General features: G+C 42.0%; 1 protein-coding gene across 3 annotated transcripts in view; it reads left to right on the forward strand.

The window, feature by feature from the left end:
• Window positions 1–20,247, forward strand: part of SLC25A13 (solute carrier family 25 member 13) — a 179,720-nt gene that overhangs the window by 144,949 nt on the left and 14,524 nt on the right. For all 3 annotated transcript variants that reach the window (XM_032483972.1, XM_032483973.1, XM_032483974.1), the window contains one exon: window positions 6,251–6,391. In XM_032483972.1, coding sequence (XP_032339863.1) covers window positions 6,251–6,391 — 141 coding nt within the window. The remainder of the gene's footprint in view (window positions 1–6,250; window positions 6,392–20,247) is intronic.

Genomic DNA, 20,247 nt, shown 5'->3' on the forward strand with positions numbered 1-20,247 from the left:
CCTCAGCTCTTATCACAGATTTGTCTTTTCTTCTGTGCCATTTCTTGTGTTCATAAGGAATATATTTATTGGACTCAGAAAATCCTTCCCTCTGCTTGCTGGTTGTGTGACCCCTCAGGATAAATTGCTGTGTTAGTCTGCTAGAACTGCCGTGATAGTACCACAGACTGGGTGATGTAAACAGCATAAAGTTTTCTTTTCACATTTCTGGAGGCTGGAAGTCCAAGATCAAGGCATCAACAGGGGTGGTTTCTTCTGTGGCCACTTTTTCTTGGCTTGAAGGCAGTCACCTCGTACTCTGTCCTTGCATAGTCTTTTTTTCCTCTCTTTGTCTCTCTTTATGTGTGTGTGTGTGTCTGTATCTTGATTTCCTCTTATTATAAGGGTAGCAGGCACATTGGATTAGGGCCTACTCATGTGATTTTATTTTATTTTATTTTATTTTATTTTATTTTATTTTATTTTATTTTATCTTTGTTGAAGCACAGTCTGTTAACAGTGTGTCAGTTTCTGGTGTACAAGCACAACATCCTGCTCTATACATACATATATTCATTTTCATATTCTTTTCCATTGAAGGTTATTTCAAGATATTGAACATAGTTCCCTGTGCTATACAGAAGAAACTTTTTTAAAAATTTATTTTTATATATAGTGGCAACATTTGTAAACCTCAAATTCCCAAATTTGTCCCTTCCCACCCCGTTTCTCTGGTAACCATAAGATTGTTTACTATGTCTGCTAGTAGGTTTCTATTTTGTAGATGAATTCAGTGTCTTTTTTTTTTCAGATTCCAGATATGAGTGATATATGGTGTTTTTCTGTCTCTTTCTGGCTTACTTCACTTAGAATGACAATCTCTAGGTCCATCCATGTTACTGCAGATGGCATTATTTTATTCTATCATTGAGTAGTATTCCACTGTAGAAATAGATCACAACTTCTTTATCCCGTCATCTGTTGTTGGACATTTAGGTTGTTTCTATGTCTTGATATTGTAAATAGTGCTGCTCTGAACATTGAGGGGCATATATCTTTTTGAATTAAGGTTTCCTCTGGATATATGCCTTGGAGTGGGGTTGCTGGATCATATGGTAAGTCTATTTTTAGTCTTTTGAGGAATCTCCATACTGTTTTCCATAACGGCTGCACCAAACTACATTCCTACCAGCAGTGTAGGAGGGTTCCCTTTCCTCCACACCCTCTCCAGCATTTATTGTTTGTGGATTTTCCAATGATGGCCATTCTGACTGGTGTGAGGTGATACCTCATTGTAGTTTTGATTTGCATTTCTCTGATAATTAGTGATAATGAGCATTTTTTCATGTGTCTTTGGCCATTTGTATGTCTTCACTGGAGAATTGCTTGTTTAGGCCTTCTGTCCGTTTTTTGATTGGGTTGTTTGTTTTTTTGTTACTGAGTTGTATGAGCTGTTTGTATATTCTGGAAATTAAGCCCTTGTCAGTCTCATCTTTTGCAAACATTTTCTTTCATTCCGTAGGTTGTCTTTCTGTTTTGTTTTTGGTTTCTTTTGCTGTGCAAAAGCTTATAAGTTCAATTAGGTCCCATTTGTTTATTTCTGCTTTTATTTCTATTGCCTGGGTAGACTGCCCTAGGAGAGCATTGCTGAAATTTATGTTAGAGAATGTTTTGCCTGTTTTCTTCAAGGAGATTTATAGTGTCTTGTTGTATGTTTAAGTTTTTAAGCCATTTTGAGTTTATTTTTTGTTTATGGAGTGAGGGAGTGTTCTAACTTCATTGATTTATATGCTGCTGTCCAGTTTTCCCAACACCACTTGCTAAAGAGACTGTCTTTTCTCCATTGTATATTCTTGCCTCCTTTGTCAAAAATTAATTGACCATAGGTCTGTGAGTTTATTTCTGGGCTCTCTATTCTGTTCCATTGGTCCATATGTCTATTTTTATGCCAGTACCACGCTACTTTGATGACTGTAGCTCTGTGGTATTGTCTGAAGTCTGGGAGGGTTATTCCTCCAGCTTCGTTCTTTTTCTTCCATTTTATATTAGTTACCTCTTAAAAGGCCCTGTCAAATACATTCACATTCTGAGGTGCTGAGGGCTAAGACATCAATATATGAATTTTGGTGCAGTACAGTTCAGCCTGTAACAGTTGCTATAATCTTTCTATGTGTCAGTTTCCTTTGAAAAACTGGAAAATACTGAAGTAGAACTGAAGATATATAATATATGCGAATATATGCCCTAATAGCTATAATGCATTCTGTTTAAAATAATTTTTTTGAGGGAGGAGGTAATTAGGTTTATTTGTTTATTTTTAATGGAGTTACTGGGGATTGAACCCAGGACCTCGTGCATCCTAAGCACACACTCTACCACTGAGCTATACTTTTCTCCTATAATGTATTTTTGAAGAATACTTATCACCTCTACTCCTGTTTCCAACTCCATGAGAACAGGAATGCTTTTTCACTCATCTTGTGTCCTTGCAGCTCCTAGGACAAACTTGGAACACAATTGCTTATAAATATTCGGTGAATCAATATATGAATGAAGGATCAAGTAGCATAAATGAGTAGGTACCTGTTTCTCCTTAGATGGATCCAGATACTGGGTAGTGACTAAGATTTGAGTCACAAGGACTATACGAGAGAGCTGAAGAGAAGTCAGTGTCCCCACGGCAAATATAACATGCCACATGGAGCCAGTGCTAGGGTGGAAAATCATCACCTGTCCTGCTTGCCACAGACTCCAGAAAGTCACAGGGAAATGATTTGTGACAAAATTGCACACATACAAAAAAGAATATCTTCACACAGCCAGAGCCTGCAAGTGATGAGGGACACAGAGACATCATGTACAATAGGCGCTCCTGTCCGCTGTCTGCCGTTCGGCTCTCTTTGATCTCTGCAGGGGAGGGACGTGGGTGAAGTGCTGCGAATGGGTGATAGACTGGGCGGCAGGAGAGCAGCTGTAGTGCGCTGCTTAGTGATCAAGTCGTGGTGGTGCCCAGACACCCTGCATCTGATGATAAGCATCTTCTGTTGGTGCCTCGGAGTCTCTCGTTTCCTTCCAGCTGGGCTCCAAAGGACCGATTCATCTTCAGCACCTCTGCAGTGTGCCACTTTGAGTCTGTAGGTTCCTTCTTTTTGAGCCCACCAGAGGTAACAATTACATTGCTATTTTTTCTCTTGTATCACTACCCTCTTTCTTTCTGCTGCCTCTGTTCCCTGCAGCTCTCCGAAGGGAACTTTTGCATCATCCTTAGTGATTAGACTTCACTGTGCTGTGCAAAAAGAATTCGTATCCATCACTTAGCTCGGAGTCAGGGGAGCTGAGTGTAAGTTCTTATTTTATTTTGTATAATATTAACTTTTATGGGTATTAGTTAAGATATAAGGTAATGAATAAGATAGCAGTTCTATGCCTATGAATCGTACCCTCTAATGTTGTTACCTCTTGCATAGGTATAAAAAGATTGCTATGAGATCAGATATAAAACAAACATTACTCTGAAAGAATGTGGAAAACTGGAATTAGAAATCACAGCTTTCAGCCCTTTAAGCAGCCTCTCAGATTTGAAGGGCAGCCTAAAGATGATGTAGTAAACTGAGGTGATTCTCAACTGTCACTGCACATTTTAATCACATAGGAAGGGGCAGATGTAGAGACTCTGATTAGTCAGGAGTAGGGTCTGAACGTCACTACTTTCTTAAAGCTCTACAAGCAATTGTAACATGCCACCAAGGGGGAGAACCATGAGCTCAGCAGCTAGAGGAAAGGAAACTGATGTGTTTGGTGTCACTGCTGTGTCCTGAGCACTGTGCTCGCTGCGGTACGTGCACCATCTATTGATCCTCATAACAAGTGAGGTGGTGGTTTGATCAATAGTGAATGAGGTTCAGTCTTCATGTGTGATGCTCAGATGCCCCCTGAGTTGCTCTTGGCAGTACTTGGTGAGTGTGTGTTACATCCTTGTTCTTTCTTCAAGAAACACATGTACGTGTACGCTGACTGCTTTCCATCCTACCCTTGGGAGACATGGTCTTCCCCACTTTTGAGCTTTTAAAAATCAGCCTTGAGCTAATTCCAACTCAGCAAATTTTTTTCAGCACTTCTGCCTCGTAAAACAGTTTTTAAATTTTAAATTGGTATTCATTTTCACAGCATGAGAGCTCAGGTCCAGAAGCACAGACATAGCCCTTACTGCGCCCTTTGCACTGTTACTAAGCCAGGTCCATTTCATCTCTTTGTTCTGCTGCCCACCCTTCACAGCTCCCTCTGGGTCGCCTGGAAAGATGCGGGTGCAAATCGTGAAATACCAAGAGTTGTAGACAGGCAGGGGCTGGTCCTGCCCGTCACAGCTGCAGGGGAGCAGGGCGTGGCTGTTCTGAGCCCGGGCTCAGTGGGAGCGCAGTGGCTCCATGTGGACCGGAGGAGCACATCCCTCCTTCCCACTTTGGAAGGGCCTTTTGTGGGCCTTGTGATGAATCCAGCCCAGATTTTTTTCTACCAGGATTGTTCGGCCTGTGTCCTTAGAGTTATTCAGGAAAGATAGAGGTGATGGGTGCAACGTGGCAGAAGCAGGTACAGAGAGGGAGTCTGTGCAGCAGTATAGACACAGGCAAGTCCTGCCTTCTCAGTAGTTTTAATGTTTGAAGGGTGGGAAAATCCTAGTCTACTTTTAAGAACAAATGTGTCTCGACTAAGGTATCAAGTTGGTAAAAATAGAAAACTGTTTGATTTAGAAAGTTAGTAGATGAACATTTTTCTTTGTTCTGGCAAACGTTGCCATGTGCATTAGATAAAAGTTTTCTTATGTTTTTTGAATAGAAGTAACACATGATCTGTGGAGAAGAAATTTAAAAATACAGCAGAAAAGACAAGAAACCTTCTGTAATCCTCCCAACTCAAAGGCACCACATCGGTGTATGTCTTCTGCATGAGGGTCAGGGACAGCCAGGGGGAGAGACAGAGTAAATGAACTCAAGCATTTCCACTTATGAGAGTTTTTACTTCACAGTGTGTATTGAATGTTTCCCACCTTGTTGGCCGCATAATATCTCATTGCAGGAACATATTCGAATTCATTTAATCTATCCTTTCCGACTGCATGTTTATATTGTCCCTAATTTTTATTTCCACGCATTAAACAATACTTCCAAGACCATCTTTACAGCTGGTTTTGATCAGTACAAGCCATTTTGTGAGGGCACGTACGTTGGTGGGTAGGTTTGGATCTAGCAAGGAGTGGTTTGGTATGATATTGACCCAAATGGTGCCTGACACCGTGATGGCATCTGCTAACCTGTAAATGTCAGCCCCGTGTCTGTGGTCTGGTTTGGTGATGTCCCTACATAATGAAGATTCTGAACTACATTCTGTGTCAACCTTAGATTGGGTGATATGAAAACTTAATATATTTGGGACAAGGAATAACAAGTTGAAGGGCAGTAAGAAAGAATGTAATTGCTTATAATAAATATAGGCTTAGCTTCAAAATAGCTAGCTTAAAATTTCCCTTATAGCATGCACTTTAAAGATTTCCACAGATGATCTTGGAGGTGTGGCACCCAGCCATTTGCTGGAATGAACACACGTTCAAAGTTGGGCCATAATTGATTTAATGCTTATTTTTACTACTTTGACATTTATCTTATGTGAAAAGAGCAATTCTATACACAGGTAATACATAAATAAAATGTAATAATAGGTAAGTCCATAAAATGGTGTTTGATGAGCGATCTAATTTCTTTAAGAGAAGAAAAAATAGCTTTCATCTGAGTTTGAACATTCTCTGGCAATTTTTGAAATCCTGACAGAATTGTGAAGTACATCGTGGGAGAACCTGTGTCTTCCCTCCCCACTCCTATCCTAGCAGGCAGACTCCCGTCTCTTTATTTGGACACTGTTAGACCTTCATTTTATTCCTGCCTTTGTGTGCCTGGCTTTGAGTCCTGTGGTGGCCATTGATTGTGCTTCGAGGAACCTTTGTCATTTCAGTGTGAGGACTTGGATGAGGCCAACAGAAGTGTCTCCATGTTGGGCCAAGTCTCTGGTCTCCCCATGAAGGAGACAGCGCCTGGCCCAAGGCCTCTTGGACAGTAACTGTGTTTTGATTCAGGCTCATCACTGCTTTCTTTGATGAGACAAGGATTGAAGCTGCCGTCTCCTGAGGATAGACTCTTCTGAGCTCCTTAGAGGAGACTCACTCATCTCTTCCTGAACTACCCTGCTTTATACTAAATCCTTTCTTTTTCTCCTTTTTTAGGCAGGAGGCTCCCAGGTGATTTTCACAAATCCTTTGGAAATTGTCAAGATCCGTTTGCAAGTGGCTGGAGAAATCACCACAGGTCCCCGAGTCAGTGCTCTGTCTGTCCTAAGGGACCTGGGGTTCTTTGGGATCTACAAGGTAACTTTCCTTTTCATCATTTGTTTGAGTTCTAGACTAGTAACTGCTCATCAGCGTAAAAATGAGTCCTTACATTTCCGTACCTAGAGCAGACCTTCGGCTGGAGCTCATAGGGCACTTGCCTGCCATCTGCCAGGTAACTGTCCTTAGAAAACATATCAAGTGTGACTATGATGTAATGATGTCCACAAACACTGCTCAGTGCATAGCTCTTTGCTGCAACACTGGCTGGAGCTTTATTTGGATCTGTTACTGATAGAAAACCCCAATTCTCAGCACGGTTGTCCATGAAGGAGAGCTGCCAGGTTCGCAGAGCACCATCTTTCAGGAGATGGGCTGAGCTCAGTTGAAGGTAGAGCCCATACCAGATCAGGAATTTCCACATTCCACATCTCTCTGTATTTGTGCCTTGTCATCGTTATTTGGAATCTTAATCATTTATCATTCAGAAAATAGTTTTTTAGAATGATTGCAAAACCACAGTTTTAGAAAATTCTTGAAATTTCACATTCCCACGTTTCTACCAAAGAAGTTGTGATGGAATGAACTAGAATTAGCTTCATATCTGCCCTGCTGTAAGGCTTTATCCAACATTAGGTGTTGACCATTTTTCAATGAGAAGATTAAAAAAAAAACAAATTTCATGGTCAACTCAATTTAGGGATATAGGAAGGTAGATCAAATGTTCCCTTAAAATAGTTTTTATTTATTCACACATAAATATATAAAATCACATATGTAAAATTAATTTTTTTTCTATGTACACATTAAGAAATATTTTATTCAAATTCTTCATATGAATTTTGAATCAGTGTCTCGATCACCACTTAATTCACTTTTTAAATTAGCCGTTCACATGGCTTTGCAAAATGCACTGTCTTCATTTTCATTCCTGTCTGGCGAGAGGAAGCACTTTTGGATTCTGTGTGCAGTATTGTCCCTGGAAATTTTGTTTCACAGACACATAGCTTTAGGAGAGTTTTCGTTTTTTCTATTCCCAATTTATCCTGGATGGATATAAATGGTCCCATATGTCACAACTTATCATATTGCTTTTTAGAGTGAACTTTCAATGCCTTGTTTTGACATGCAGCACAGCATTTGTGAAAGGATCCCCCAGGAATACTTTCATGCCCTTTTCTTTTTAAACTCAATTTTTGTAGTTGACCTTGGTAAACAGCCAGTGTTAGTAATAATTGAGTTTGTTGCAGGCGAATCTGCTTTCCCCAGATGGAACTCTGTACTCCTCAGGGTCAAGTGATTGGAAGAGTACCCCATGATCTGAGACTTTGTGAGGATCAAATATTATGTGACACCCTCTTTTCTGGGGTGAATTTTGGGAGGGGGTGGAATTTGCCTAATATGTAGGCATCTTGTAGTATTTAGGAATGAACACACAACTTTTAAAGTAGCTCTTAAAATGCTCAGTGTGGTTATGCAGTGTAACGTGACATGATAGCGATTTTGTTTACAAATTGTGATCCAGTTGTAAGAGATAAACAATATTGTCATGAGGCATCGTGTTCACCATTTGAAAAAAAGTCGTCTTCAGTTCTAAGTTTTTAGGCTCTTGCAGACTGTCACACACTGTAGCAGCATGTCACTTTGACAGGATGCCAGGCAGTCTTTCAATGGGTTGTCTGGTAAAAAAACACTTAGCTACTATGGCAGCGACTGCTCTCGAAATGTCTAGCTGGATGAAATGGTAAAAACTTGTTTGCTGACACCGAAACAGAGACTGTTAAACTACCTGCAAATGATACAAGACTGAGACTTAGTCTTTTTCATCTTCACAGCGTTTCATAATCTTAATCCCCTTTAACACCCCTTGGAAGTAGTTGGCCTCCTGATTTTGTAGGTAGGAGAATAGAGGTGCCAACGGTGGTATCTGAGCTGAAATTGCAGCTCAGAAGTTTCTTGTTTCCACTTTTGTGCTAAAATTGCTTTCCTGACATGAGCAGGATTGCTCAAGTTTGAGCAAGAGACCTTTCCCGTATAAAGTTAGTTTAATTACTAGCTTGGTGGTTTAATCTAGTTCAGAGGCATTCCATAGGGCTTGGTGCTGCCTTACAAAACACGGCTTTTGGTGTATTGGTAATTACCAAGTGAAGTCACTAACACGCTGAGCTCCTGGAGACTTGATGGCATTGCAAGAGAAGGGCCAGGCTGGGAGCACCTTCTTCCTGCTGACCTTCGGTGTCATCCGCTGAACTCGCTGAGACCTGTGAGGCTGGACGTGGCTCAGCAGAGTTCCCCTCCCTCTTCAGTCTGGTTGGCCTCGTGTCACCTCCCCAGGGCACCCTTCTTTGCGTTATCCCATCTCCCAGCCTCCTGTTTGGTTTCTTGTGAGTGTCTTTCCTCCAGGCTCACCCACCTTGCCCCCCACCTTCCATGATCAGAACACTTGTGCGGTTCAAGCTCTGGCCTTTTAGGATCACATCTTTAGCACTGCTGTGTAGTTTACTGTTTTTGTTTCAGGATAGCGCTTTTTAGTAATAAGGTTTTTCCCTTTTTCTAGTCTTGGTTGGGTAGAAAAATGCAAATAACCTGAGTGACTAATACTTTTAAATCTGATACGTGTCTGTCTGAGTGAGTCTTTTAAGAAGAGAACTGCTGTCCCAGTGTTAGTTGGGACGGGTAATCTTCATCTTCCTTCCCTTGGACCTTTTGTTTGCTTTTGTTGACGTGACAATGCAGGGCCCGGGGGGCCCGGGTGAGTCTAGGCTCTGTCTGTGTTTAGACCTGCCGTGTTTCACTTCACCTAGCTGGGCTTAATCAGGCTTTCTGTTTTTCTCCTGAATTGACTTGCAAAATACCTATTCTGTAACTTCCCAGTTAAAGGTAATTAGAATACTTGGCTTTAAAAATATATTTACAACTGAAAAAAAAAAGTGGATGTGGTAAACATTTCACATTCCTGAGGTTAGAAATAGTTTAGAGCAGGTGAACTCTGTAAACAACCCCCACCCCCATTTTGGTAATGTTTAGAGAGACTGTTACAGCCCAGAGTAGGTTGGTGACTGAAGTAAAGGCTGGGTAAGTAATTGCCTTTGAAAGAGCAATTTGAATATAAGGTAGTTTTTTAAAATCTGCAACATACACTACTTTTCTTAAGAATATGTGATATGAGGTGTTTGCATTTCACTGGGTAACTTTTGTTTTATTGCCTAAACCCCTAGAGTATAAGGTCAGTAAAATAAATTCTGTCATAGAGATGAGATAACACACCAAGTTTCGAGTGTTACCTTTTTCTTAGGAGCTAACAGAGCTTTAATAAGAGGATAGATTACGCCTTCGAAATGGAATAGAATTTATTTAACATTAAATGGCAGCACAGCTAACATAGATTAAAAGATGCTCCCTTGTGAAGCAATGAAACAGGTCAAGGCTCTTTTTGAGAACAAAAATTGATCAGTGAAGTAATGACAGCAAAGGGCCATCAAGCTTTGTTGAAAATCGTTTTCAGATTGTGTAATCACAAATTAAACGTGGGCTCTAGCATGGAAAGCCACCTGGGAGCATGGGCCCTGTCTACTGTTTTCTAGTCAAAGGGCTGTGCCCCACTGCATTTGGCAGTACGGTCGTCTTCTGGTACCCGCAGGGGTCAGGTGCTCAAGTCCCTTGTAGACAATGGCATAGTGCAGCGCGTGCAGTCAGCCTCCCGTGCCCGTAGTCTTCACAGCCAGCTCTGTTTTTCATCCATGTACATGCATGTTGTGTGCATGTGTTCATTCATTGTGTGTGTAAATGAATCACTGGAGCTTCTGTCCATAAAATCAGAAAGCAAGTAATGACATACATTCTTGATTATTCTGCTAGTTATCTCAAAGGGATATTGTTTCGTTTTTCAAAGTAAAATAATAATTTAGGTTTCAAAAAAATCAAACCATTCAGAAATGTCTGTAAGAAAGTAAAATTCTCTCTTTACCCCTAAGCGTTCTATTCTCTCTTTAAAGGATTACCGCTGCTTATGCTTTTTATGTATCTTAAAGAAAAGAAAACCTTTCTATTTAAATCCATATTTATTCTTCTCCCCCCTCCCTCCCTCTCTCCCTTTTTCTCCATCATAAATTGTACATACATATATACTTACATATAATCAACGTTATATCTGTGTTTTAACAAAAACAGAATCCTTCTGAGCATACAATATATCTTAATGCTCTTTTCTCATTTAATAGCCATATACAGTTTGTTACTTTTTTTTTTTTTAAGCAGTTTCCTATTGATGGTTTTTGTTCCTAATTTGGGGATAGTACAAGCAGTGACAGGGTGAGCATCCCTGCCTGTATTTTGACATACTTCGGTGAGTATACACAGTAAATTCCTAGCAATGAAACTGTTAGGCCAAGGGGCATGTGCATTTTTCAGTGTTCATAGATTTTGTCAAGTTGCATCAGTTTATCGCTTTTACCTCAGTAACATCCAAGTACACAAGAATAATTTCTCAATTCAGCGACTTTTTAAAGTATCTGCTTTTATGAGCTCATAGCCCCAATGAAGAAAACAGTTGTTTAGCCATGACTCAGAGGATGTCATGCCATGCTAATTTTCCAACACCGAGGGGCAGCGCAGCCGCCAGAGCGGCAGTTCTCACTCTTCTAATTCACCCACCCCTACCTTTCACCTCCACCTCTGTGAAGGCCCCTCGTGGGTTTCTTTATTTTGACTCTTGACTCCCCAGATCCATAGTCCCCACAGCAGCCAGAGTGATCTGTTTAAAACGTAAATCAGTTAATTCATTCACTCAACACACGCCTGTTGAGGACTGGCTGTGGGCCTGGCACTGTTCTGGCCATTCAGGATGTCACTGGGAAAAGCCAAGTCACTGCTCCCACTTTGGTGGGTGGAAGTCAGCCATCAAGGAAGCAAACATGTGACGTCAGGTGGAGCTAAGACCCTTGAAGAAAAAGGAGGCAGGATGAGGGGGATGGGGAAGGGCCGAGGCAGGATGGGATGTGGGGTGCATTTTAACAGGGTTGTCAGAGAAAGCCTCTCAGAGGAGATGGTATTTGAGCAGAAACCAGAGGAAGTAAGAAGCTAGTGTGCCCTATGGAAACTGTGTCTCCAGTGGAAAAACTTCCAGCAGCGCCCCACTGCACTTAGACAAGACCCCTCCTTCCCTGCTGGCTCCGTCCCCTCCACCCTCCAGTACGCACCCCTGCCTACCCTGCTAGCTGCACTGGCTGCCTTTCCTTTCTTCCAGTACTCCAGGCTCATTCCCTCATTTTCAGTCTGCCTGCAGGCTCTTCCTCTCCCTTCTCGGCTCAGCAGATACCTGCTCAGCAAGGCAGCCAGCTCGCTCACTGTCTGTTCTGCAGAGCACCTGTCACCAGTCTGATATCCCCTTATCCGGAGTGGACTTTGCTACCAGAGACCTGGCTTGTTCGCTGCTGCTCGAAACAGTTTCTGGCACAAAAGTAGACAGCTGATAAATATTTGTTGAGCAAATGAATGGTAAGCACAAGTGTTTCCAGGTTATGAGCAAGGATATGAAAGCACAGAAAGGCAGCAAGTTGGCAAGTGGCGACCAAAGAAGACTTGATACTGGGGAAGTCAAGTGTCGAGGAAGCAGCTGATTGTGGGACAGGTCATTTTCCCAGGCTCACCCTCCAAGCTGTGCCCTGGGCACTGAGGATGCAAAAGTAAATTACAACACATGGTTTTATAAGGAGTTTACCATCTTGTGGGGGCAGTCAGCCAAGTAAACAGATCCTTGGAATGCAGCACGTGCAGTCGAGAAGGGCTGTCGGAAGAGCGTGCACAGAGTTCTAAGGGAGATGGAGCTGACTCACAGCAAGAAAGCCGGGAAGGCTCTCTGAAGGGGAGATGGCGTTAAAGGTTGAGGCATAGTTAACAAGGTAGAAGGCAAGGACAGGTGGCACGGCCAGGTTTGTGTTTGAGGAAGGGCATTTCCGCTTCAGTGTGGAGAGTGCCACGTGGGAGAGCAAGACAGAAGGCTGGGAGGCCAGGTAGGAAGATGCAGGCTGGGGATGGGCAGGGGGAAGGGGTGACAAGGACCCAAAGTAGGGCCATGGTGGTGGGGATAGAGCAGGGGCTGTATATTTAAGGGATGTTTGAGAGTCTTCTCACAAACTCTTGGGAAGTGATGAATGGTGAAAAGTAAAGGAAGGTTAAAAGGTGACTCCTGGATTTCTGACTTGAGCATCCAGATGGATGGTGATGTTGTAAATTTTATAATTTCATAATTGGGAAGCTGCATGAAACCTTAAAAGGCCTTCTTTCTGGTGTCAGTTACCTTTATAATTGAGGAACAGAAGCACAGAAATCCTAGGAGATTTAGCTAGGTGACTTAGATAGGCAGGGGCAGGGCTCGGACTGAGACTATCTCCTGACTCCCTGTCCGGTGTTCTGCTCGCTCTGGCCTATTGAATGCAGGACCAGGGCCTTGTCAGAAGGGCGGGGACTTCAGATGTTCTTTTAAGGGATATCTGCATGCGTGAAGCCTTGAGAGTAGTGGGTTAGATTCCCAAGCTGATAGGACACCTATGATGGAACCCAGAAACCACCACATTTGGCAGAAATAAGTAAGTAAGTAAGGCGGAGAAAATAGGAGAGGCGGCTGTCAGGTGGAGAGCCGGCATGAACAGCGTTGTGGGAGCTGGTGGAGGAGGAGATACAAGCGGGGCGAGGGAGAAGTGAGTCGTGTCAAGTGCTGCAGGGGCCGAGGGGACTGAAGTCCAAGAAGAAGGGCTTTGAGCTTAGAGATGGAGGCCAGCAGTTATCTGTAGGAAACCAATTTAAGTAGAAGGGCAGAGGTGGAAACCTATATGATAAAACAATAGCAGATAAAAACCATTCAATCTGAAGATTTTTACTGTGAAAGAATCAAAAGGGGAAGCATTCAGCAACTGGAAGAAAAAGTGGAATTGAGAGATAATGTTACATGGGGAAGAGGAGGTTGAGAAATTCATTGTTTTTGTTTGTTTTGTTTTGCTTAATTTTGTTGGGAGAACTGTGCCTGTCAGTAGACAGAAAGAGTCACCAAAGTGGGAAGAATCTGAGGCATCTGAAGATAGCGAGATCAGATGTGGTGCTAGGGCTTTAGGAGGGGACAGAGGCAGGGTCCAGGCTTAGAAGTGTGTGTGTGTGTGTTAACACACTTTGCATGCAGGCTCACTGGAGCTAATGTTGAGCGAGTGCCTCGTCTGTGCTCGGCCCCACGCTGTGTATGTTTTGCATCATTTCATCCCTACTACAGCCTATGATGCAGGTAGTATTCTCTCTTTAGCTCTAAGATACAGTTGAGGAAAGGAGGGCTTGATGAGTTTAGGTAATTTTTCTAAGGTCGTATACCTGGTAAGGAAGTGGAGGCTGGATTTCAAACTCAGTGCCATCTCTCTTTGAAACATGAATCCTCACAGGCAGATACCTTGAGCCAGATAACAGAGAGCATATGCCTGATAGGTAATTGAAGGAAGTTTAAAGACAGGGTTCTCTGCTAAGCCTAGATGCGGAGCAGTTGGCAGGTTTGGTGTCATCATTGAGGCGAGCGAGCCAGGGAAATGGAGATGAAAGTAATCAGGACCGCGCTGAACAGGAGGGTGCGTGCTAGCTTAGGCCAGGGCAGTTACGTGGTCTTTTCCCCCTAATTGCTTTCAGTACCCAACACTTCTTTTAAAATGTTAGATAGAATGACTCAATTTTGCTTTGTTTTGTTTTTTAAAATAAGCACATTAATTACCTTAGACTTAGATCAACTCTTTAAATTATTGAAATGGAAATTATTTTATGCATTGTGTGGCAAAGGGGCCCTTCCGTTTCCTTAACTCTTATTCAACCAGAGTAACAGGACAGACCCCACCTGCCATGCAGAGCGCCGCGCTCCCTGACAGCAAGCTGCGCTGCTGTCCAAGTCATAGCTATTTGTGTTCATTGAATATAACTCTGTGCCTTTCTGATTACTTTGTCAGAAACAGCTGCCGTAAAACAAACGTTTTGGACATTTTGTCTTATTAAAAGGCAGAATTTTAGAAGTTAAGGAGTGGGTATGAAGTATCTCAAAGGGCCAGGTTTTATATCTAACATGGTGAGAGCTGTGACTAATATTGGAAGTGATGTAATATTGTCCATATTCTTCTTAGAAGTTTGCATCAACAGAAAACAGACTGGAAAAAAACTTTTTTTTTTTTAATCTTTCTGTCCCTGTGTTTCAGATGCATTATCTGTAAAAAGAGAGTATTGATACCTACATTTGGAATAGCAAATAAAAGGAGACACCATGAAAAATGCTATTTTTATTAAACAGGGCCCAAAGGGATTGGGTGTGCTGAAGGCGGGTAGAAAAGATTCTTTAACATATTATGTCATTGCTTCAAAGTGATCGGTGTTAAGGGAGGTGAGAGAATATCACCATATGATTCTAGTGCCATAAAGTTCTTTCAAAAATTAGTTTTAATAGGCAGTATAATTTTGAAAGAAGAAAATTCAGATATAAAAAGGTATGGAGTAATAAAACATTAGTCTCCTAGCCTCATGCTGCAGGTGACCTGTCTTTCTAGAGGCAAACATTTTTATGAAGTTGATGTTTTGTTTGGCTGTTGTTTGTTTTTGTTTTTTGCTAAATGCCTGCAGGATTAGTTTCAACAAAGCACTTTTTTATTCCAGCTCAACTTTTGCAGTGTAATGCGCTGTCCTTTATATTTAAAAATACTGAAAACCGTGCTATGAATCCACTGCTCACAGAGTGCTCTGGATATATTTTCTAGATGTGGTAGAGAAATATTTCTACTAATCTGTCCTTACATTTCTCTGCTACTCTAACTGTGACCAAGGTCTGTATTTAAAAGCTGGCCAGTTTGAGAAATGTTCACTGACTGTACAATTCCGGAGATACATCTTATGGCAGCCAGAGTCCCGGGTGGGATCTGATCGATCTAGCAAATTAGTTTAAACTTAGTAGGGTTAAGTCTTCTTCCAAATGAAAGATTTGCTCTTAGCTTGTTAAGTGTAGAAATCTCCTGTGATTCAGGTACGAAACTACATAGGAGTCATACTCCAGCTGCAAACGTAAGTTTTCTCAAGAGGAACTCCCCTTTAGCCCAGATGTTAAAAGAATTTTCTTAGATAATGTTCCAAGGAAAAGGAGTAGCTCACAATCAAAAATCTCAAGGCACACAAGGAAACAAGGCAGTTTAAAAAGAGACAGCAAAAAGAACTGACAGCATTTGCAACCTCCAAAGATTTAAAATTTAAAAATTATTGTAACTATAAAATTGAATGTTTTTGTTTTCAAAAATTAAAAAGATCAAAATATTTATGGTGATTGAAATTTCAAACTCATTTCAAAATTGTGGCTTTAACAGCAGATTAAACACAGCTGAAGAGAGAAAGAGCTAGAAAGTAAGAGACTTACTCAGAATAGAGAGTTACAGAGAGAGAGGGAGAGACAGGCCAGTGTGAGTGGTTTAATAGGTATAAAAGAAAACCAGGAGAAGAGTTGAAATGATGGCTGAAAATTCTCCAGAACTATTGAAAGCTATCAATTCATAGATTCAAGAAGTACAGCAAATCCCAAGCAGGAGAAATAAAAATAATCCAGACTAGACGCAACAGAGTGAAATTGCTGAACACTAATGCTGAAGAGAAGCTTTTACGTGTCCAGAGAAAAGAGCAAATTTTCTTCAAACGGAAGCAGCTGAACTGATGGCTAACTCAGGAACAGGAAGAGTAGAAGCCAGAGACATTTGAATGGGCATCTTCAGTGTGAAGAGGAAAAACCTTTTAACCTAGAATTCTATACCCTATAAAAATGTCTTTACGAGGGTAAAATAGATTTCAGAAAGCGTATCAAAAGTAGAGCCTTACCCTTACTAAAGTGAATTCTAGCATGTACTTCAGGTCGAAGGACAGTGATTCCAGATGGTAGTTTCGAGATGGAACAAGGGATGGAGAGCAAAGAGAGTGATAAATATGTAGTCTAAATAACATTGCCTGAATTTAAATGTGTGTATCTGGAATGCTAATTACAATGCCTCATGTTATCTAAGGTAGAATTAAAATATGTAACAATGATGGAGGGTTGGATGTACGTAGTCTAATGTGCAAGTATTGGAGAGGAAGAAGGTGAGGGTAACAAAGACTATGAGTTAAGTATTTATATTAAAATTTCCAGGGTCTAAACCCTGGGGCCAGAAACAGACTATGCAGCTTGCAAATAGGTAGCAGGAAGAAGTTGGGAAAGAACAGAAGAATTGAGGAGATGAGGTGTATTTTACAGATGAGCTTTGTGAAGGTGACAAAACTTCTTAGAGACTAAAATTCCATGTAATGCAACTCTGAGCCGCTTACTAGATTTCCATCCCATCTCAATGAGGAGGATCGTTGATGGCAAAGTGACGTACAGTAGTAGAAAAGTAGAGAATTAGAACTGACATAGGAGGGGCATCTCCCACCAAAACTCCTGAGTTACCAGGATGCCTGTGTTAGAACTGCAGTGAAATTAAGGAGATACCAATATCCTTAAAGTCCCTGGACTAAAGAAAGCAAATGATAGGCACTGGTATTTTAAATTCAAATTAAAGTAACTTCAGCGTCACTGGTACCAAGTCTCCACTTGTTGGCTGACTTACTTGGTTTGAACACCAGTGGCACAATCACATAACGGCACCTGGCACCCGTGATGTTTCTCAGCGAGATACTGACACTCACCTCACCTTGTTCACATCCCAGGCCCTGTGGGCCTCACTGGTTCTTGGCCGGGCGGGGAGGTGCTGCCAGGCCGTGTGCACAAGGGTTAACTCGCTTGGGAGAAACCTGGAGGAATGTGCAAGGGTCAAGACCTGACATGCTGCCCATTGTTTGTAGCTCCAGGATCAAAATATACAATTATCCATGCCAAATAAATTCTAAACCTGTAAGGTAGGAAAAGAGGGGTGGCTTTGACTACAGGTGCCAGAAGCATTAAATAACCTTCTCAGACAAGGTGCACCACTGTTGTCTTGAATGCTGCAGGGTCCCCCAGTCTGGCATTTTCCCTCACGCTAGACAATGTGCATTCACTGCAGGAGTCTCTGTTAAGCCTCTGTCTCCCAGACCTGCTGGCTCCTGGTGCCCAGCCATGACACAGAGGTGCCTTTGTGAGTGTAATTACCTTTCCCTGTATTAGAAATAGTCTGTTTAGAGCTGTGTTTGCAGGTACAGCTAGAAGAAACAGGAATTAGCATGTGAAAAGACCTGCCCTGGCCCTGACTTCTTTATCGGCCACCATCCTTCAGGACCTTCTTTTTCCCCTCAGACTGATTGGGCAGGTGTGATACTGTCTAGGATGAAGAGCTTTTAAAGAAGAAAAAAGACATTGGAGATGGCAGTGTGTGTGTATGGAAGATATAAATCTTGCTGTGTTACATCTTTTGACAATTTCATGCCAGAAAGAGCTGCCAGAGTTAACGTGGGTGGATGATTCCAGCAACTTAAGAGTTGAGTAAAGCTCCTTTGGGCTTTCAACATAGTGTCCACATCAAAAAAAAAAAAAAAAAAAAAAAAAAAAGCATGAAAAGCAAAACAAATAATTCCTTTGCCGTGGTGATACTGTGGCCCAGCGTCTCTAAACCTGTCTAACTGACCTGTGTCCATCATGGACTATTAACTTGATGTTAAGTGCAGCCTGCCCTTAAAAGAACCTTTCTTAGACCTTAAATAGAATGGTGATGGAGAGACTTTAGAGGGATACGGAATTGGAATGGAGCCAGAGTCGATAATTAAACTAGGTCTGAGTTTTGATTCTAGTTTATTTACATATAGGTCTCCCCAGAGATGCCGTTTATTGTTCCTGCCTGTTATTAGTGGACCTTTTATAAAAAAGAGAAAATAACAATTATTTCCCCTCTTTGGAGAAAGAATGCTTCAATGAAGAGGAAGAGATTGGATGATTGCATTTTGCACTTAGTAATTTCCCCCAAGTGACTTTTGCCGTGTGTGCATAGGAAATTCAGGGCCAACCAGAGAATGTCTGAGGGCAGGGCCGCCTAGAGAAACAGTGAGAAAGGCTTAAGGCAGGGAAACGTGGGGATTTTCCTGAAAACCATTTAAAGATTTATTTCAGGTAGCATACTTTGTAATTTATTAATTTTTTTTAATGGTTAAAGTAATTATTTTTGTGTTGCTGACGCAGGCTCTTGGGCAGCATGGAATGTCGCCCTTTATTATGAAGTTGCCGGTTCAGAGTGGCTGATCACTTAGTAAAAATTGTACGTGGGGCAGGTAGGATTCAAGTCAGATGGGTTTACGTTTAGATGTAGGAGTGGAGTGTTAACCACTAAGTGAAGGATTTATCAAGGAATCTGGGAAACATTCTCACTGTTGGAACTCTGAAAGCCTTTTTCTCATTCTGCCTCCCTCCCTTTTCATTGTGCTGGAGCCACAGGTCAGGCATTGCCCCAGGCAGCCTTACAGATTGGCACCTGCCTTTGTGCCTTAGACATGAAGGAAGTGGTGGGGGGAAGAGACCAGGGAAATTTAAGAAGTCTGTGCCTTTTCTCCAGCCTTCTGCAAAATTAGCTTTCCTTGGGAATTGGGCTTTGATGCCTGGGGTGCGGGAGAAGCAACATGCTGCCCGGATGCCCGGACAGGTGCAGGGCTGTGGAAGGACGCAGGCGCTGGGAGAGGCTGGGACCACCGACCTCCTCACCCCCACCGTCCCTTAATGCTTGTACTGGAGTTAATACTATTTATGGGACTTTTATAATTATTTCCTCATTGGTGAATAGATTTTTTTAAATCCAGAAATAAAGGAAGTTCAAGTTTTAGATGACACTGCAAGGGGTTCAGGAGGTTTTGATTCCACTAGAAGGGATTAAAATTTATGCCAAAAACAAAAGATGAGAAAATGTACTTTTTCCTTGAAAATAAGACTTTGCTTAAAGTGTTTTTAAAAAAAAAAAAAAAAGTCCCTGAGCTGAAGAAGGCGACCTTTGGCCTTTTGCCAGGCGAGGAACATTCAGAGCCTGATCTCCCCAGGACTCATTACACAGCCTCAGTGACAGAGGAGAGGCTGACACTAGGGGCTCGTCGTACCTCCAGCCGTGGCAGTTGGAGTTTTAAGCGCTATAACCTGCTGGCAGGCGGCCCTGCCGCTGTGGAGCAGAGGTGGCGGTTGTTCCACAAGACCTCTTTGTTCCCTCGCTTTTCCTTTTTCTCAAATAATCAGAGACCTAAGGCCTCTCCCATCGTCTCCCTTTGCTCCAGCGTGCATAAGTTATTTGACCGCGTTTGTCTGAGCCGTGGTAGGAAAAGTACAACACATTCTCAACCATGTTTCCTTTGGTGTTTGACAGTGTAGCTCTGCCTGTGCTGTAGATTTGTTCTTTTTTGTTTGTTCATTCGTGTTTTGATCAAGTCATTTTTCTTCTTAGTCATCTGAAACTGTTTTCAAAACATCTCTTAAAGCACATCACACCTCTTCTTAGGCTACTGTTCTCATGCAGATGCATGATTTATTGTCATGATTTCAGGGAAGGAGGGAGGGTTCCTTGGGAAAACCTAGCTGCTGCTTCACTTGCCTGGACCCTTCCCCTGTCACAGGGAGGTTCTGAGTTGAGATGACACTTTCCCATGGTCTTCTGATGACATTGAAACCAAGTAGCATAAGAGACGTTAATTAGCTGACTTCCCCCCACCCTTTGCAATATTCCAGTACAAAATTACCTACTATGCCCTCCTAATCTCTGTTGTATCCCGAACAAATTGTATATCTTTGCCTGAAAAACTAAAAGCTTCGTGTTGGTTTCTAATGTATTTTTCCAAGGAATGAGTCACTTTCCCTTGTAGGAGCCTAAGTGTATCCCAAAGTCTCTCATTTCTCTGTGTAGTTGTGGTGTTTGTTATGGGAATTGGCA

This window comes from Camelus ferus, chromosome 7 (assembly GCF_009834535.1).
Source record: "Camelus ferus isolate YT-003-E chromosome 7, BCGSAC_Cfer_1.0, whole genome shotgun sequence".
NCBI lineage: Eukaryota > Metazoa > Chordata > Mammalia > Artiodactyla > Camelidae > Camelus > Camelus ferus.